At 53.7% G+C, this 18,552-nt stretch overlaps 2 protein-coding genes across 5 annotated transcripts; both read right to left on the reverse strand.

Moving 5' to 3' along the window:
- Positions 1-1,626: 1,626 nt before the first annotated feature.
- Positions 1,627-3,430, reverse strand: LOC146767002 (C-type lectin domain family 2 member B-like). Of its 2 annotated transcripts, XM_085583935.1 has the most exons (5): positions 3,149-3,430; positions 2,668-2,766; positions 2,387-2,565; positions 2,086-2,186; positions 1,627-1,996 (listed from the first exon to the last, which is right to left on the reverse strand). In XM_085583935.1, the coding sequence occupies exons 1-5, from the start codon at positions 3,306-3,308 to the stop codon at positions 1,882-1,884; spliced, it is 654 nt and encodes a 217-aa protein (XP_085440061.1). In that variant the 5' UTR covers positions 3,309-3,430; the 3' UTR covers positions 1,627-1,881. The 2 variants fall into 2 exon arrangements, with proteins under 2 accessions (XP_085440061.1, XP_085440060.1); XM_085583934.1 differs by having other exon boundaries at positions 1,740-1,996; positions 2,387-2,766.
- An 11,938-nt stretch (positions 3,431-15,368) lies between these two features.
- LOC116183794 (uncharacterized) lies at positions 15,369-17,910 on the reverse strand. Of its 3 annotated transcripts, XM_085583914.1 has the most exons (6): positions 17,784-17,910; positions 16,771-17,150; positions 16,295-16,393; positions 16,014-16,192; positions 15,713-15,813; positions 15,369-15,622 (listed from the first exon to the last, which is right to left on the reverse strand). In XM_085583914.1, the coding sequence occupies exons 2-6, from the start codon at positions 17,081-17,083 to the stop codon at positions 15,508-15,510; spliced, it is 807 nt and encodes a 268-aa protein (XP_085440040.1). In that variant the 5' UTR covers positions 17,084-17,150; positions 17,784-17,910; the 3' UTR covers positions 15,369-15,507. The 3 variants fall into 3 exon arrangements, with proteins under 3 accessions (XP_085440040.1, XP_085440038.1, XP_085440039.1); XM_085583912.1 differs by having other exon boundaries at positions 16,014-16,393; XM_085583913.1 differs by lacking the exon at positions 17,784-17,910 and having other exon boundaries at positions 16,014-16,393; positions 16,771-17,209.
- Positions 17,911-18,552: the final 642 nt, after the last annotated feature.

Raw genomic sequence — 18,552 nt, forward strand, 5'->3', positions numbered from 1 at the left:
TCCCCTTCTCTCTGCTCTCTTGGAATCCTCTCCCAGCCCCGAGCTCGAGCTCTATCTCTGTCTCTATCTCTATCCCTATCTCAATTTCTGTCTCTTCCTCCCCCACTCCTTGGGGCCTGCCCTGACCTGCAGCTGGCAGCTCCAAGCAGGGCCCTCACACCCACGCCCTTTGCAATAAACCCGATATTCCAAGACCTGACTTCAGAGATCTCTCCTCTCAATCCGTCCCGACCGTGCAGGACACCAGCGCTCCCTACATTGGTGTCCTGGTTTGTAAGATAAGCTTGTATTCTATTTGCCATCTGTTGGAGGTTGGGCAGGTTTGTTATCTTTTCCAAGAACAATGGTTTGCTCGGAAGAGGTAATGGTTTGTTAATGGGCCATTGACTGACTCACTGCAGGGCTGGTAACGTAACACCATCCCATTGTGAGATGCTCCACCCAGAGGGGGAAGCCAAGCACTCTGTTACTGTAAAAAATGGTACCTTTTGGGGGACAGAGCAGCTCTCTCTTTGCGGGATTTCCCAGAGAAGCAGCTCCTTCGGCGAGATTGCCAGGGAAGCGGCCGGAGCGCGGTGAGGCGGCGGCGGCGGAGCTCGGAGGCAGCCCCAGCGCAGAGGAAGACCGGCCCAACTGCCACCAGATCTTCAGAGAAAACTACACCCTTCTAAAGATCACCACTTCAGCTGCAATTCATCAGCCACTGCAAGAGGAGCAGCTATCATTTCAACCGGACTGCTACCAACACCCCGAATCCTCAGGTTGTGGACTTTATCACTAGTTTTGTTTGTACCTATTGCATTTGCCTTTTTAAATTGTTATCTAGTTTTCTCCTAGTAAAGAATTGTTACTCCCATTCCCATATCCTTGCCTGAGAGCCTTTTAATTTAAAAATCCTAGTAATTCGGAGGGAGGGGGTTTACCTTCTCCATTGCACAGGAGGCTTTTGCCCTCCTTCACAGACTCCTGTCTTGTCAAACCAAGACAATTGGACCAGCCTGGTCTCCTTCCCTGACCCGGTGACCTCCTGGTGGATGCAGGACAGGCTGTGGATGTGTCTGTTTGGGCTCCAGCAAGGCCTTTGGCTCTGTCTCCCACAGCACACTCCTGGAAAAGCTGCAGCCCACGGCTGGGCCAGGCGCACTCTGTGCTGGGCTCAGAACTGGCTGCATGGCCGGCCCAGAGAGTGGTGGTGAGGGTGCTGCACCCAGCTGGGGACAGGCACCAGTGGTGTCCCCTGGGACTCCGTGCTGGGCCAGCTCTGTTCCCAGCTGGGCCCATGGATTTATGAACAGCAAAGCAGCTTAGCTTCTGTTTATTTTATTCTCTAGATCCTATTCCAGCAGCCACAAACCCATCCCTCAGTGCAGCTCCTTTAGAGACAAGGGCCCGTCTCACCAGGCGGCTGCAGCCAGGGCAGGGGCAGGGCAGGACACATCACAACACTGGCAGTGCTCGGGGCCTGTCAGCCTTTGCAGCTCCAGCAGATAAAATTAATCCCAATTGTCAGTGATTTCCACCACCTTCTATTTCTCCCCTCTTTTCCTGCATGGATCTAAAACCTTGTGGTTTCCTTCCAGAGAGGTGGAAAGCCAGTACATGATGACTTCCAAGAGCCCAGGGACATTGGGATTTCCCATTTGAGTTTACTGTGTAAGGGGCAATACACTCACTGCAGACAGAGTTGGTTGCAGGACGCACTGCAGAGACTTTTCCTCAGAACACCCAGCCCAGTGCTGGCACTGGGGATGGACAGGCACTGAGGTGACCCTGAGGGTCAGTGCAAGGCACAGGGTGCAGCTGAGGAATGACAGCCCTGAGCTGGGCTCAGAGCTGAAGCTGGCACTGCCCAGCGTGGACAAGGTCCTTTCTGCAGCCCTGTCACAGGGCAGCTTGGGCCTTGCTGCAGACATACGGCCGCTCATTTGAGCAATCCCTGGTCCTGAATTTATCGTCAGCCAGGTACACACACGGGGAATTGCCAAGGACAGGAAGCCTGCAGGGAGGAGCAGAGACAGCGCTGGTTCCCAGGGGAACACCTTGTGCCCCTGTCCCCCAGGCCCTGCCCGGCTCCCCGGCACTCACCTGGAGCTGTAGCTGCTGCCGTCCCCCCAGTGCAGGCGCTCGCCCCGTCTGCGCAGCCCGATCCAGTAATCGACGTTCCCGTGGAGGCGGAAGAGCAAATCCTGCCCAGGAGAGAGGAGTGGGAGCTGCCCCGGCCCCTCGGGGGGACCCGTGCCCGGGGCTGCCCCCGCACGCCGGGGCTCCTTCCCTGCAAGGCCCCGGCACAGGGCTGCACCCCCAGCCCTACGAGCACCCAGCCCGGCCCAGGAGCACCCCCAGGCTCCCCTCAGCCACCCCACACTGCCCGCAGCCTCTCACTCACCATGGCCTCATCCTGGAGAATGGCCAGGGAGGCCCCGAGCTCCGAGCACCGTTCCTGAGCCTGATCCCAGCTCCTGTAATCCCTTGACAAGTAGTAGCAGACCCCATTGTACCCAACCCAGCCATGGGGACAGCCCAGAACCATCTGCGGAGTCGCAGGTGTGACTGGAACCTGTGGTGCTGGAGGGGGAAGAGGAGAAGGTCTGAGGATTCCCCTCTGCAGGGAGCAGGGACCCCGCTCTGCCCCGAGGGGCTGGGCCCAGCCTGCTGCCCCTCCCTTACCTGACTGCACAGCCAAGGCCACCCCCAAAGCCAGCACCAGCACCAGGAGCAGCAGAATCAGCACCGCCGGGAGCACGGGACGGGAGCTGAACCATTCACCTGGAGCAGGAAAGAGCTGCTGGCTGCCAGAACCAGACCCGGCCCTGCAATCTGCTCACCCTGTGCCCAGGGAGCACAGCAGGGACCCCTCAGCCACTGTGCCCCTCACTCAGCTGGCAGCCAGAGAGCCAAGAGCCTGGGCACAGCCAGGGACACAGCTGTGGGGACAGCCAGGGACACAGCTGTGGGGACAGGCTGCAGCAGGAGAACTGCACAGCCTTGGGGGGGGCAGCTGGGGGCTCTTGGTTCCAGCCACTGACGGGGCCCAGCAGAGCTCGAGGCATCTTCCAGGCACCGGGAAACAGCCACAAACCTGCCAGCCCTGGCCTTGGGATGTGACACTGTCCCCTCCCTAGAGGCAATAGTGAGGTACCTTACTCACCAGGGAATATTCTGAGGTTCCTTTTCAGTACATTGCTGATTGCTCTTCCATTCTCCAGGAGCTCCTTCTGAAGCTCATCAACAGAGCAGAATTCACCCTTCTCCAGCTCACAGCCCTCATCTCTCTGCCAGGAACAAGCAGCACCTTGCTCCCGACCCATCAGGAGTGCTGACAAAGCCTCTCGGAGATCGCCTCGGGAACAGCTTTACACCCGCGGTGGTGGCACCCTGAAAGGGACACGATGCGAGGTCACTGCCGGTGCCGGCCCCGCGGGACACCGAGGCTCAGCAGGGCGGCGCCGGCTCTGGCTGCGCTGTCCCCGCTCCCCAGGGCTGCGGCAGCAGCTGCGGAGACAAGCGCACCCTCCGGGAGCTCTGCGCTCCCCGCAGCCCCGGCCCCTGTGGCTCTGCAGCCGCTGCAGCCCAGCTCCGTGCGGGACAGGCGCTGACAGCGCCGGGCAGCTGCCGGATGCTGCCGGCCCAGGGCAGCTGCGGCTCGGAGCCCGCCTGCCTAGGGGCAGGAACCAGCAGCCCCGGGGGTTCACCATTGTCCCCCGCATGCCCTGCCCCGGCGGCTCGGAGCCCGGGGACACCGAGCGCCGGCACAGCCGCTCTGGCTCCCTGCCCGTGCCCGTGGAGCGGCTCCTGGCAGAGAGCGCAGCGCCGAGAAGCCTCGGCCCCGGAGCGGGCAGCGTGCGGCGCTTTCTGCCCCCGCTCGGCGCCCGCAGCGCTTTGGGCTCTGAGGCACGTTCGGGTTCATCCCGTGCCAGCCCCGAGCCGGGCACGGACACCGCCCGCCCGAGCAGCGGCCCCAGCCCGCAGCGAGCCCCGGGCTGGGGCGGAACCGAGCGCGGGTCCCACCTGGTCCGAGCCGCCGCCGGGCTCCGGGGCCGCCGCCCCGCCGGGCTCCGGGGCCGCCGCCCCGCCGGGCTCCGGGGCCGCCGCCTCGCCGGGCTCCGGGGCCGCCGCCTCGCCGGGCTCCGGGGCCGCCGCCTCGCCGGGCTCCGGGGCCGCCGCCTCGCCGGGCTCCGGGGCCGCCGCCTCGCCGGGCTCCGGTACCGCCGCCTCGCCGGGCTCCGGGGCCGCCGCCGCTCCGCTCCCGGACCGACACCGCTCGGGGCCGCCGCCCCCGCCATTTATAGCCTCAGCGCTGTGGGCGGGGCTTTGGCATTTTGACCAATCAGCGCGGGGAGCGCGGCCGGGGGCGGGAGGGGAGGCGGGGGCAGAGCGGTCCCGTCCCGCGGTTTGATTTTTATCGCTTGTGTTGCGACGTGGTTATTGGAATGGATTTGTGCCAAAAGCAAGAGCAGCCGCGTGGGAGGAAGTTTCTTCTGGGTCTCAAAACAGTGAATTACTGCAATGATTCCTGGGCTGGGCTGCGGCACAGACAGTGCCGGGCGTCCGGCGGCGTCGGAGGTTCTCTGTCAATTTCGATCCCTTAATTATGCATAAGGAGGGTCTCCCCTCAATGTAGTCCCGAGTAAAAAGTGAATCAAGGGGGATTTTCCCTCAATTTCGTCTCTGAAAATGAGAGGAAACAGAAATGCAGTTTCGTCTTCACAATCCCTCAACGAAGACGATTCTGCGGCCTTTGGACATCATTTCGTCTGTGAAGGTCCCTTCAAATGGAGGCTCCCACTCGATGGAATTCTTACAATGGCACGTAAAGAGGTTTCCTCTCAAAGGAAGCCCTTTCAGACCAGGGACAGCCGTGTTTGCCGTCAAATGGAACCTGAAGCTGATGAAAATGGAGCTCTTTCCCTCAATTCAAACAGTACAATAAAGGTATTCCCCTTCCATTTAAACATAAAAAACATGGGAAATTGTGATTTCCTGTCTAGGGAGGCACCCTATATAACGAAAAATGTGTGTTTTCCTTCAGCTGAGACCCTTCAAATCATAGGTGCTTGGAGATTCTCTCCAGTTCCAACAAAATTACAGAAAAGGTCTTCCCCCTCAATTTAAATCGCTTTTCTGCTCATTAGCCCCATTTTTGGGGCACTAGGGAGGGACTGGGGGCACTTCCCCCTCCTCACTGGTCACACCTGGGGCTGCTGCACCTTGCAGAGTGCTGAGGAGTTCCCTCCCAGCTCCCTGCCAGTGTCCCTGTTCCTGGCAAGCAGCGGGAGGGATGCTGAGAGCACTGGGCAGGAACAGGGAGCACTGTTCCTTCCCAGAGCTCCTGATATCCCTCCCAGTGCTGCTCCTTGTCCACTGCCGGTGCTCCCACTCTCCCTCCCAGCTCCCTCCTGGCATTCCCTGTGCTCCCAGTTCCCTCCCAGTGTTCCAGGATCTCTTCCAGTGCTCCCAGCGGCAAAGCACTGGGGGCACTGCGTGGTCTGCTCCTGAAGAGGAGTGACTTGAGCTGCTGGGAGGGAAATCCCGACTTGGGAAAAGCATTTCCTGGCCCGGGGCCCGAGTCCCGGTCCCGCAAGCGGCGGAGGGGGCTGGGCTGAGAGCGGCCGCGCCCCGGGCACGACGAGTTCGCAGCTGCCGGGTTTTTCCTCACGTCCCTCCCTTTTCCCGCAGCCTGAGCCTGTCCTTCGGCCGCGTTGGCAGAGCAGCCTCCCTCCGTCGTGCCGCAGAGCTGCCCTCGCTCCTTGCGAGGCGGGCTGGAAGATCGCCGGGCGGGCGGGGATGGCAGCGGCGGCTGCAGCCGGGAGAGCGGCGGGGCTGCCGCGGCTCCGCGCGGGGCTTCGGGCCCGGGCAGGGCTGAAGGGGACGGAGGCTGCGGAGACGCGCTTCGGGACGCCAGGCTTCTGCAGGTGGGGCTGAGGGAGCAGGAAGCTTTGCTGGTTGCTTAAATAAGGGAATTACCTTCTTTGTACACAGGCAATACATTAGTGGTTCTGTGCTTCCTGTTTGTGCTACAAGCATTGTAGGTTTTGAGTTTAACTAAGCTTCAGAGAAGCTGAACTGGGAAGTATTATTTATAGTTGGAAATTGGTTTTGGACTTAAGACTGTACATTTTTTAGGTTTTGCTTCGAAATATAAGAATTACATTTGATTAGAGCTTTAAGGCTTTTATAAACGTCTTTGTGTTGCTGGGATATTTTGTGCTTGATTGTGTTTTTTAAAGCTTGCCTGATGTTGTGTAATAGGAGATAATATTGGTTTGTGTTTGAGTCGAGCTAGTGACGTAGGTAGAAGACTTGATTGGTTTTTCTTGTAGAACTAATTCTTTGGGATCCTGTTTCTTTGTAGTAGCACTGAACAAAAAGTATTTTGAGTTTCTTAACTGCTTGAAAGATACTTGAGTTATTGGGGTTTTTATAACACAAACACAGTTGTATTGGTTATTTTAGTTTCTAACAAAACAGAGTTAACTGAGCAGTGTTTTATGATATTTGATTTTATTATCAGTCCCAATAGAGTGAAACATACAAAATATAGAACTCAACATTATTCTATTAAAAGCTAAGTAATTTCCTAATTACAGTACCATATAAATGTTTTTCAATATATTAGCTTTTACCACACAATACGAATGTTACTTTAACACCAAGCACCTATACTTTTACCTCATATAGTCCTATTACAATACATATTTCAGAGTTCTAGTGCTCTAAAATATCTACCCATTTACAAAGCTATATTTTCAAACTTATTTCTAATTCAATTTCTTTCTCAACAATATCATCTCAATTCCATAGCTTTCCTAAGTCAACAAACCTTATCTCAATATTTGCCTGTGTCAACTTTCTATCAAATTGTAAAACTTGCTTACAAAGCCATTCCTCCGGCACAGAGCAGCGAAAGCTCGGAGCAGCGGCAGCCGGGTCTGAGCAGGGCAGGGAGAGGCGAGCTCAGGAGCGGCACCGAGCAGGGGGGACAGGGCCCGCGGGCACCGGGGGAATGAGGGCCCCGCTCGGGGGCTGCTCGCACAAGCACAGCCTCCCCCCACAGCACAGCAAGCGCCTCTGCGCTGGGCTGTGGCCGTGGCAGCGAATTCCCTTCCCCGAGGCAGCGGCTCCGACCCGTCCCGTCCTCTTCCAAAGCCGAGAGAGAGACACAGAGCCAGCAGCGCACAGACCCTGCTTCACTGTCAGGTTCTTGCTGCCAAAATTGGGATTCCTCCTCAGCATGTGTCAGCTGCTCTTCTTCCTCTTCCACGGAAAGTCCAAAAGTGCGACCTTCAGGCCAGTTCGTGATGATTTCCAGGAGCACAGGGCCATGTGGATTTCCCATTAGAGCTTCTTGTGTAAGGAGAGCAATCCACTCATTGCAGGAACACCGCTGGGAGGATGCACTGCAGAGACTTTTCCCCTGAACACCCAGCCCAGCGCTGGCCCTGGGGATGGACAGGCACTGAGGTGACCCTGAGAGTCCGTGCAAGGCACAGGGTGCAGCTGAGGAAGGACAGCCCTGGGCTGGGCTCAGAGCTGAAGCTGGCACTGCCCAGCGTGGAGCAGGTCCCTTCTCGCCAGAACCCCCCTGGCCCTCAGCGCGGCCCCTCCGCCCGCAGCGAGCCCCGAGCTGGGGCGGAACCGAGCGCGGGTCCCGCCGGGGCCGGAGCCGCCTCCGAGCTCCGCCGCCGCCTCGCCGGGCTCCGGGGCCGCCGCCGCTCCGCTCCCCGCCACACACAGCGGGCGCGGCCGCTACCGCCGCCGATTTGAGCCGATTTGAGCCGATTTGATCAATTAGAGTCCGGGAGCGCTGCCCATCGCGGCTCGGCCGTTCTGCTCCCCGCTCCCCCGCGGTCCCCTCTCCCCGGCGCTCCCGCCGCCTTCTCCGGGATCGGTTCCTTCACCGTTCTCTCAATGCGCGTCGCTGCCAGCCGGGATTCGGGAATCTGAACCCGAGTTCCTTTCGCTCGGCTCAGCGCAATGCAAACCCTCTGCGGGTGTCGGGGCAGCCCCGCCGCATCCCGAGCTCCGTGCGGGGCCAGCTCGGTTTTCCCCGCGCGGCGCCGGCCCTCGCCTAAGCCCGGCTTTTCCCACCCCCGCCTGGCTCCGCTTTTCCCACCCCCGCCTGGCTCCGCTTTTCCCTCTCCCGCCTGGCTCCGCTTTTCCCACCCCCGCCTGGCTCCGCTTTTCCCACCCCCGCCTGGCTCCGCTTTTCCCACCCCCGCCTGGCTCCGCTTTTCCCTCCCCCGCCTGGCTCCGCTTTTCCCGGCGCGGCACGGCGGCTCCGGTTCTCCCCCGGGCGACCTCACTCCGCTGCTGTCCCTTCCCCGCTGCGGCGGGGCGAACCCCCCGGTATCTGCCGTAAGTTCTCTGACTGCCTCTGGTTACTGAAGCCTCACGCACCGTGTTTTAGAATGCCTTAAAATATGTTGAAATGGTTTTTTTAAGTTCATATTGTATTTTTCGTGAACACTTGATTTCTCTGAGTATTTCAACTGGGGAAATTAAAGCAGTAAATGCAGTGCCTTCTTATTATTGCTATTTTGTGCAGCATAAAACAATCTAATTTCATTAACAGAAATGCTGGTAACATTTACTATATGGTATTACACTATATCCAATGTCGAGAAGCTCCCGGTTTGTTGAGCAGTTTGACAAATTCTACATTGTTGTTGTTTCTTTTGGTACAGGCAATATTCACAAGATATTATTACCTTGTTTATAACTGGCTTTTCAAAAACTTTGACATATCTTTGTGTGAGTACCTACAAGACACGTGTCATTGTGGGATCTCTCTTTTCTGTTCTCCAGCTGCAGATGCCTCTCTTTGAACAGGCTGTCCACAGCCCTTCCCTGCTCTGCCTTCTCAGTCTTTAGTCCCTTCTCTCGTTTCAGCAGGTTTGCTATGCCTTGGCCCAGTGCTGTCTCATCATTCTCCTGGGCTTTCAGAGCTGCAGGATAAGATCTCTGGCCTTTGTGGAAAGCCTCATCTGAGCTGAGGCCCTGTGGACTTTACGGACCCTTGTGTGACACACATCCTTCCAGGACACGGCTGTCACCTGCTGAGGGCAAGGCTGCTTCTGCTCTTTGGGAATCAGATCCAGCCCCAGGAATTCCCACAGAAGCAGCCCAGCAGGGTGCTGTGTTTGGGGCATCTCATCACTGCTGCTGTTGAGAGACTTGGTTTTGGATATGTTAGGGAGACCCTCCCAATGAGGGTCTGGGCTCTGGCCAGAAAATTGCCAACAAACCCGGGTGTTTTCTGCCTCAAAACTATATTCAAGTCTCTCTGACTTGGCAATTTGACTCTATAACAATGTGACAGCTGGATCTATTTTTAAAGTGAGCTTGGACACCTTTCCTGAGAATGGGCATCCAGGTCCTGACTGACACAAGGTGTGGCAGCTGCTGCAGGCTCTGGGTGGTGGTGCAGTATTTAAGACATTGATAATCATCCAATTTCACGTGTCATTAATGACATGTATTATCTGACTTATTCTTGATTCTGCAAGTTTCTTGTTTCACTGCATATATTGTTCTGTTTTGATGTTCCCTTCATGTTCATACCAAGACACATGCATATTATTTTTAAAACAAAAAGAAAGGGGAACTGGCTCCTAACGAATGTCTAAATAATGCAATATTTATACTAAAAGAGTTTTTAAACACTTCTATGTAAGTGTCACAGTGAGGGTGGCTGTGACAAACCTCTCTGGTTCCCTGACTTCAGGCAAGGGTGGTGAAAAGGAAAAGGAGCTGCTTTGATGGAGCTGCCTGCAAAGAACTTTAATAAAGGGTGAAAAATAACAAACGTGGAGAAGCCCTGCACCATACGAGGGGCAGGATCCAAAGACCTGAAACAAAGGGGAAGCAACAATATACACACTTGGGGGTGGAACATTCTAGAACTATAACCATACAGGAGAAACAAGTAAGCAACAGGGGAGCAGAACTTGGGCAACTTATCACAATAACACCAAAGGCTTATGGGGAACTCTCAGGCTCTCCCTGAATTCAACAAATGATTCCCAGGCCCTGGAACTGACACCCGGCTCTTTTGGGGTAAAATCCAGCTGACTCTGGGTCACTGCTGGGCCAGTTCCCACATATGAGGATCTCCAGCAGAGTGTGCAATGGCAAGGCCGAGGTGATTTAGGAGCTGAGGGAGAAGGTGTGCAGGTGTTTATCACCAGCAGGTTTAAAGTGCTCACCCGTTCCTGTGATCAGACATCGGTGGGCTCCGAGAAAGCGAGGCCCAGTGAGAAGAGAGGTGACCCAGTCACCACTCAGCCCTCGTGGCCAGGACAGGAACAGAGGCAGCACTGCCAGGACGTGGCTGTGTCTGGAGACTTGGAGAGGCAGCTTGGCAACAGAGGCCTTCTGTCCTACAGTATTTACCACCATGGAACTGTGTTCCTGCTAACCCTCTTCAGCTATTCCCTGTTCCCTGGTAGAACAACAAGGATATGACAAAGCCTTAAGTGGGGAACAGGTTATGAAGGTTTTTGTAAGGAAAGAACAAGGAACTTTACTTTAAAGAGTATAAGGATTTGGTACCACTGGATAGCAGGTCTGAGTTCTTTTGTTAACCTCCCTTAAGTCTTGTACCACTCTATAGCTGCCATCAGGCTTCTTTAGTGGGAGTATAGGGGTATTATGGGGAGACATACAAGGTTTTAATGTCTCATCCTTTATTAGTACTTCTATTACTGGCTTTAAACATTCCCATCCTTCTAAAGATATAGGATACTGCCGTACACATATGGGACAATTTTCTCTCTCATTTGTAACCCTTATGGGGTCAATATTTAATCCTCCTCTATTTCGCTCCCCAGCTTAAACTTCCTTGTTAATTCTTCTTTCATTCTCCTGGCCTAGTTTTAAAAGTCGAGTTGTCATCTTCCCATCTTCTGGAACAACCCCTATTCTTAATTTCACTTGTAAATCTCGTCCCAGTAAATTGCTACCTGCCCCTGGGACCAATAAAACGTCCCCCAGCCAAAATCTAGTTTCTCCCTCTATTACCACATTTTTAACAACAGGTACTGTGAAACTCTCTCCTTTTGCTCCTGTTACTTTTACAGTATCTTTGTTTACACTATAACCTTTTGGAATATCTAACAGACAGGTTCTTTCTGCCCCTGTGTCTACCACAAATTCCAATTTTTCCTCTTGGGGACCCATTTTAAAGTTATCACAGGCTCCAGATGGTATTTGTCCCCTTAAAAATAGAGCCTCTGACATCCCCATTCTTCCTCGGTGCCCATCTCTTTAGAAATTTCCAGATCTGTTGCCCTCTTAGGACAATCTCTTTTCTGATGTCCTTCACCCTTACAGTAAAAGCAGACATTCCTGGAATGTCCCTGAAACTTTGATTGTATTGGGATTTTATTCTTTCCTATTGCCCTGTTTCTACAACCGCCACCTCTAGGAGTAGTGCCTGTGTGGTTTTGATTTTTTTTATAATTGTTTTCTCGCAGGGTGACTGCCATAAGTTTTGCTTTTAGTTTAGGTTTTTATTCATCTCTCCGAACATAAATTTTCTAAGCTTCCTTTAATAAATCACCTGATGACTTATCATGCCAATCTTCAATTTTTTCTATTTTTTTTCTAATATCTGGCCAAGCATTAGTAACAATGTTAATCCTTAACAAAGCTTTTCCCACATCAGTTTCAGGATCTATTCTGGATTATTGTTTTATATTTCTCCTAAGTCTGTCTAACCATTCGGCTGGAGTTTCTTCTTTCCCTTGTTGTGCCTCAAAAGCCTTTTTAGCATTTTGCCCTCGAGGTGCTGCCCCTTTTATTCCCTTGATTATTAAATTACAATACTCATTCATATGTTTTCTCCCCTCCTCGTAATTTTGACCCCACTCAGGAGGTGAGGTTGGCATTTCTTCTCTCTGGGAGGCCCCTGTGGATTTTCTTTATTCCAGGCTTTTATGCCTGCAATGCTGATCATTTCCCTTTCTTCCTGAGAAAAGAGTATCTTTATTATAGACGGCATTTCTTCCCAAGTATAGATGTTTGGACCTAGAAATGGGTCTAGTGTTCACCAGTGCCTATGGGATCCTCCAAAATCCCTTTGATTTCCTTTTTAAAATTCCTGACCTCAGAAGAAGTCAAGGGAGCATTCACAAACCCAGTTCCACCCCCTCCCATCGGAACCTCTCTTAGTGGAAATAGATCCATTTCTTTAGCCCGGTCTCTTTCTATAGCCTTTCTCCCGTGCTGTGAGGAAGAGTCCGGAGAATGTTGCCTCCTAACTGAACTCCCTGTGTTCCTGTAAGGGGCGTCCCCCAGACAGAAAGAGTTTCTCGGAGCTGGGGCTGCGGTTCCCGGCGGGCGGAGCAGCCGGGCGGGCCGGGGCCGGGGCCGGCCGGGCAGCCGCGAGCAGCGGGACGGGGCCGGGCACAGCGGCTGCGGGCGGCGGGGCGGGACCGGGAGCGCTGCGGCGGGACCGGCGGGGCGGGACCGGCAGAGCGGCCGCTGTGGGCGGTGGGCTCACAGCCGGGACGGGAACCGGGGCAGGAGCAGCCGCTGAGAGCAGCGAACCCGCGCCTGGGACGGGAGCGGGGCAGGAGCGGGCGGCGAGCGGGGCCGGGACAAGCGGCGCGGGCGCGAGTGGGAGCGGAGGGGGCAAAGCCTGTAAAGGATCCCACTCCTTTTTCTTTTTTCCCTCTTGCTCGCCTCCCTTTTCTTTTCCTGTTTTCTTGGTTTTTTCCCCTAAGTTTTCTGATACTTTAAAGATTTTTATTTTCCTAAAATCTCCTGTCCAACATGTGGCATATTCTCTTTCTTCTGAATTAAACGATTCCTTTCAATTTACAAATACATTGAGAGCATGACAAATCCAACTTTCAAAAGAGCCGTATCTAGGCCAGTAAACATGGTCAGATCTTAATTCCTTTTTCGGCCATTGTAGCGTATGAAATTGTATCATCTTTACCTTGTCTTTCTTTCTCGTACAAGGGGTTTTTTTTTCCCAGTTGGCTAACATAACTCCTAGAGGGCTATCTTGGGGTATTTCCGTTGCTAAATTTTTACTCCTTTTTTTTTCTCTCTCTGCATTCTTCTTACTGGATTTCTGTCCCATCCCAAGATCTTATCTAATCGTCCTCTCTGTCTCTGTTTCCCACTTTCTCTAACAACCTGAGTACCACCTTCTTTCAACTACACAGAAAGTCCTTTCTCTCGCAATATCGTTCAACACAATCCACCTCGTCCAAGGAAATAAAGCTCAAAATAAACAATCTATATTCTATATACTTCCATTCATCTGTATGTACTCACCTTTATCTCTCACTCTCACACACACTGACACCCTCAAGCCTGTTCATTCATACTTCTCGACTTCACTATACTATTACATATACTTTCATTTGCCCACGCTCACTTTTATTTTTCACTCACTCTCTCATACAACAACAAGGTACCTTTTACTTTTAAACCATCTATATTACATATCCATATATCTACATTTATTTGGAGTGCTCTTGGAATGTAACCCACATCCATCAACCCAGCAGGTTTAATCCTGGAAGTCTCTCCATTCTGCAGAATTTTAACACACCTATTACACTTTTAGGTGTTACTGGCCAGTTCGGGTGTTCTTGGATATCCCTCAACCCAGCCGTAACCCCAGATTCTCTTGGATATCCTTCAATCCGGCAACGCTGAGTGCTCTTAGGATGTTAATCTCTTGACCCAGCAAATTTATGCCCCTCCAAGGAAAACCTTCTCTTTTTACCCTTTTATTTTTTCCCAATTAACGATGCCAAGAAAACTCTCTTTTTGCTTTTTAATTACCCAATTAATTAGGTCAAGAAAACCCTCTTTTTATATTTTCATTTCCTATCTCCCCACACCAAGGTATCCCACTCCTTCCCGGAGACCCAGTCCCAGTTTCCCCGGGGTGGGGGGTTTCTCTCATTCTTGTTTTCACTTGCTTCGTCTCTTTCCTGGCCGTTTTTCTCGCGAAAGAAGATGGAAACGCAGAGTGGGAGACTACGCTCTCATTTGGCAAGTCTGGGATGACCAGCTCACCTCTCATTCACACCCATTCATCCCCCCTTATCGGCCCCATCCCAACAAATACTCACCTATCCTCTTTCCTTGGGTCTTTGTTCTTCGCGTATGCGTTAATCTTAGGGGCTAATTACTGCGGGTTTAGGGAATCCTTTCCCTTTTCTTTGTTTTATTGTCTCCTTTTGTCCCTGGATCAAAACCTGCGTCTGTCGGTAGCACCAGGGGAACAGAGCGAAGCTGCCCAACCAGGGCAGGACGCGTCTCTTCACTCTGAGTCTCCTAAGGCACCGGCAGAGAGGTGTTAGCAACCATCCTCTGCTACCATAATTGTGAAAAATGCCAATCACTTGATTTTTAAAATTTTAAATGTTTAATAATAATAACATGGTTATAGAAATAGTAATACAATTAGAATAATAAAGTTTAGAGTCAGGACAATTACAAGATAATAAAAAGCAAAGAATTAAGGACGTCCGGGTGCTCTCAGACACTAAGTCGCGAAAAGCATCCCTTGTGAACAAAGGAATCAGCCTTAAACCAATACACTTGTTACATATTCAAATATCCTTCATGGTTATGCATACATGCTATTTAAAACAAGAAACTCTGCCTGTTGTATGTCAACTGTTTCCTTTAATTCCCATGGCATCTTCGAGTCTGAGCAAGGCCTGAAGAAATTAGCTTCTTCTGATAAGAAGCCATAAATTCCTCTCCTTTGGAACACTTAGGTGTTCCTCAAAGGAAGTATCTAATTTCTAAAAAAAAACAGAAAAAAAACCTTCCCCCTCCACATACATGGTGTTTATTTTAACTACTAAAATCTTCATCTTAATTACAGAAGAACAACTAATCAATATAACATAATACATATAGTAACTATCTGCAGAGAGCCATATAATAAGCATTTTCCACATAATGGAAACAGAAACCAGGGCATCCAAAAAAAGAAGAATTATTGACCCTTGCTATCAGAGAGTGAAAATACAAAAAGATAGAACCACAAGAAAAACATATATTAGCTTAATGTACTAGGCAGCATGAAGAAAAGCCAAAGGTTAAAACCAAGCAAAAAAACCTCGAAACTCAAACAAATATTTGAGTACTCACAAATTCAAGAATATACATATAGGCCTGTAACATAACAGTACAATAGGAACATACTCTAAGTAAACCATATGCAAATAGCCAATCACCTCAGCACAGGATTTTATCCCTTAACAAACTTCTATAAAAATTTTAAACAGTCACCCATGTTTCATTAAGGACAATCAACTAACCGTAGGCAGCACCAGTGGCAGGATGCACTGCAGAGACTTTTCCCCTGAACACCCAGCCCAGCACTGGCCCTGGGGATGGACAGGCACTGAGGTGACCCTGAGAGTCCGTGCAAGGCACAGGGTGCAGCTGAGGAAGGACAGCCCTGGGCTGGGCTCAGAGCTGAAGCTGGCACTGCCCAGCGTGGACAAGGTCCTTTCTGCAGCCCTGTCACAGGGCAGCTTGGGCCTTGCTGCAGACATACGGCCGCTCATTTGAGCACATCTCACTGCGGAATTTATCGTCCGCCAGGTACACACACGGGGAATTGCCAAGGACAGGAACCCTGCAGGGAGGAGCAGAGACAGCGCTGGTTCCCAGGGGAACACCTTGTGCCCCTGTGCCCCCAGGCCCTGCCCGGCTCCCCGGCACTCACCTGGAGCTGTAGCTGCTGCCGTCCCCCCAGTGCAGGCGCTCGCCCCGTCTGCGCAGCCCGATCCAGTAATCGACATTCCCGCGGAGGCGGAAGAGCAAATCCTGCCCAGGAGAGAGGAGTGGGAGCTGCCCCGGCCCCTCGGGGGGACCCGTGCCCGGGGCTGCCCCCGCACGCCGGGGCTCCTTCCCTGCAAGGCCCCGGCACAGGGCTGCACCCCCAGCCCTACGAGCACCCAGCCCGGCCCAGGAGCACCCCCAGGCTCCCCTCAGCCACCCCACACCGCCCGCAGCCCCTCACTCACCATGGCCTCATCCTGGAGAATGGCCAGGCAGGCCCCGAGCTCCGAGCACCGTTCCTGAGCCTGATCCCAGCTCCTGTAATCCCTTGACAAGTAGTAGCAGACCCCATTGTACCCAACCCAGCCAGGGGGACAGCCCAGAACCAACTGTGGAGTCGCAGGTGTGACTGGAACCTGTGGTGCTGGAGGGGGAAGAGGAGAAGGTCTGAGGATTCCCCTCTGCAGGGAGCAGGGTCCCCGCTCTGCCCCGAGGGGCTGGGCCCAGCCTGCTGCCCCTCCCTTACCTGACTGCACAGCCAAGGCCACCCCCAAAGCCAGCACCAGCACCAGGAGCAGCAGAATCAGCACCGCCGTGAGCACGGGACGGGAGCTGAACCATTCACCTGGAGCAGGAAAGAGCTGCTGGCTGCCAGAACCAGACCCGGCCCTGCAATCTGCTCACCCCGTGCCCAGGGAGCACAGCAGGGACCCCTCAGCCACTGTGCCCCTCACTCAGCTGGCAGCCAGAGAGCCAAGAGCCTGGGCACAGGCAGGGACACAGCTGTGGGGACAGCCAGGGACACAGCTGTGGGGACAGGCTGCAGCAGGAGAACTGCACAGCCTTGGGGGCAGCTGGGGCTCTTGTTCCAGCCACTGACGGGGCCCAGCAGAGCTCGAGGCCTCTTCCAGACATCGGGAAACAGCCACACACCTGCCAGTCCTGGCCCTGGGAGGTGACACTGTCCTCTGCCTAGAGGCAATAGTGGGGGGCCTTGCTCACCCAGGAATCTTCTGAGGATCCTTTTGTGTTCATTGCTGGTCGCTGATGTGTCCTGGGGACGCAGGGGCTCCCTCACACTCCCATCAGTGCTGCAGAATCCATTCTCCACATCTTCACTCACTTCACGCTCAGAATTGGTCTCTTGCACCCCAGGCAAGTGTGGAACCCTGGCTGCTGGACCCTCCTGGAGATGCACGAACTGCTCAACTCCATGAATTGTGCACAATTCATTCTCCTCCAGCTCCTGGTCAGGATGTGTCGAGCTGAAGGTAATAGTTATTCCTGGAGGTAACAGATCTGTCTCCCCAGCCATCAGGAGTGCTGACAAAGCCCCTCGGAGATCGCCTCGGGAACAGCTTTACACCCGCGGTGGTGGCACCCTGAAAGGGACACGATGCGAGGTCACAGCCGGTGCCGGCCCCGCGGGACACCGAGGCTCAGCAGGGCGGTGCCGGCTCTGGCTGCGCTGTCCCCGCTCCCCAGGGCTGCGGCAGCAGCTGCGGAGACAAGCGCAGCCTCCGGGAGCTCTGCGCTCCCCGCAGCCCCGGCCCCTGTGGCTCTGCAGCCGCTGCAGCCCAGCTCCGTGCGGGACAGGCGCTGACAGCGCCGGGCAGCTGCCGGATGCTGCCGGCCCAGGGCAGCTGCGGCTCGGAGCCCGCCTGCCCAGGGGCAGGAACCAGCAGCCCCGGGGGTTCACGATTGTCCCCCGCATGCCGTGCCCCGGCGGCTCGGAGCCCGGGGACACCGAGCGCCGGCACAGCCGCTCTGGCTCCCTGCCCGTGCCCGTGGAGCGGCTCCTGGCAGAGAGCGCAGCGCCGAGAAGCCTCGGCCCCGGAGCGGGCAGCGTGCGGCGCTTTCTGCCCCCGCTCGGCGCCCGCAGCGCTTTGGGCTCTGAGGCACGTTCGGGTTCATCCCGTGCCAGCCCCGAGCCGGGCACGGACACCGCCCGCCCGAGCAGCGGCCCCAGCCCGCAGCGAGCCCCGAGCTGGGGCGGAACCGAGCGCGGGTCCCACCTGGTCCGAGCCGCCTCCGAGCTCCGGTGCCGCCCCGCCGGGCTCCGGGGCCGCCGCCTCGCCGGGCTCCGGGGCCGCCGCCGCTCCGCTCCCGGACAGACACACCGGGCACGGCCGCTGCCGCCGCACTCAGGACGGGATCCGCGGCACTCAGGACGTGTTTCCGGGTGTGGAGTCATAGCACGTGACATTTATGTACTAACTTCGGTTTTTCAAGTTATTATTGACCACAAGAATCCCGATACACTGTAATTACTGCTTTTGATATACTATAACCTGTCACTGTATGTATGCACCATATAGCTTCTATAACTAGAGATGTAATAGATACTGTCTTAGAGCGTGGAATAATAGAGACTGTGAAATGCTGAAATGATTCTTTCATGTAGCTAACTCAGAAAATTATGTAAAATAATTGATTTCCCATATTTGGGGACTTTCTATTCTAATAGACACGGTAACAGAATCAGAAGCAAGAGCGCTGAAAAAAAAGTAGAATTATTGACCCTCATTATCAGGGAGTGAAAATACAACAAGATAGAACACCAAGAAAACATAAAATATATTGCTTAAATTAGACAAGATAGCATGAAGACAAGTCTAAAGTTAAAACCAAACAAAAGAACATGTTAATGTAAAGGAAAGTCATAATATATAAATATTTCAAATATTTATAAAATAATTTCTATGTCTATATTAAAGGTATTTATAAAAACATTTATATAAAGGGTGAATAGATAGCTATGTTTCTCACATATAATGAGGGCAA

This window comes from Lonchura striata, chromosome 6 (assembly GCF_050655825.1).
Source record: "Lonchura striata isolate lonStrDom1 chromosome 6, ASM5065582v1, whole genome shotgun sequence".
In the NCBI taxonomy this organism is placed as follows: Eukaryota; Metazoa; Chordata; class Aves; order Passeriformes; family Estrildidae; genus Lonchura; species Lonchura striata.

Bases quoted from the DNA above. Each gene is read 5' to 3' on its own strand.
- LOC146767002 (XM_085583934.1), bottom strand. From the start codon at position 3,308: ATGGGTCGGGAGCAAGGTGCTGCTTGTTCCTGGCAGAGAGATGAGGGC. The intron at 2,767-3,148 runs GTGAGTAAGGTA...TTCCTGCTCCAG, and splicing joins GAACCTCAGAATATTCCCTG to GTGAATGGTTCAGCTCCCGT. The intron at 2,187-2,386 runs GTGAGTGAGAGG...TCTCCTGGGCAG, and splicing joins TTCTCCAGGATGAGGCCATG to GATTTGCTCTTCCGCCTCCA.
- LOC116183794 (XM_085583912.1), bottom strand. From the start codon at position 17,083: ATGGCTGGGGAGACAGATCTGTTACCTCCAGGAATAACTATTACCTTC. The intron at 16,394-16,770 runs GTGAGCAAGGCC...TTCCTGCTCCAG, and splicing joins GATCCTCAGAAGATTCCTGG to GTGAATGGTTCAGCTCCCGT. The intron at 15,814-16,013 runs GTGAGTGAGGGG...TCTCCTGGGCAG, and splicing joins TTCTCCAGGATGAGGCCATG to GATTTGCTCTTCCGCCTCCG.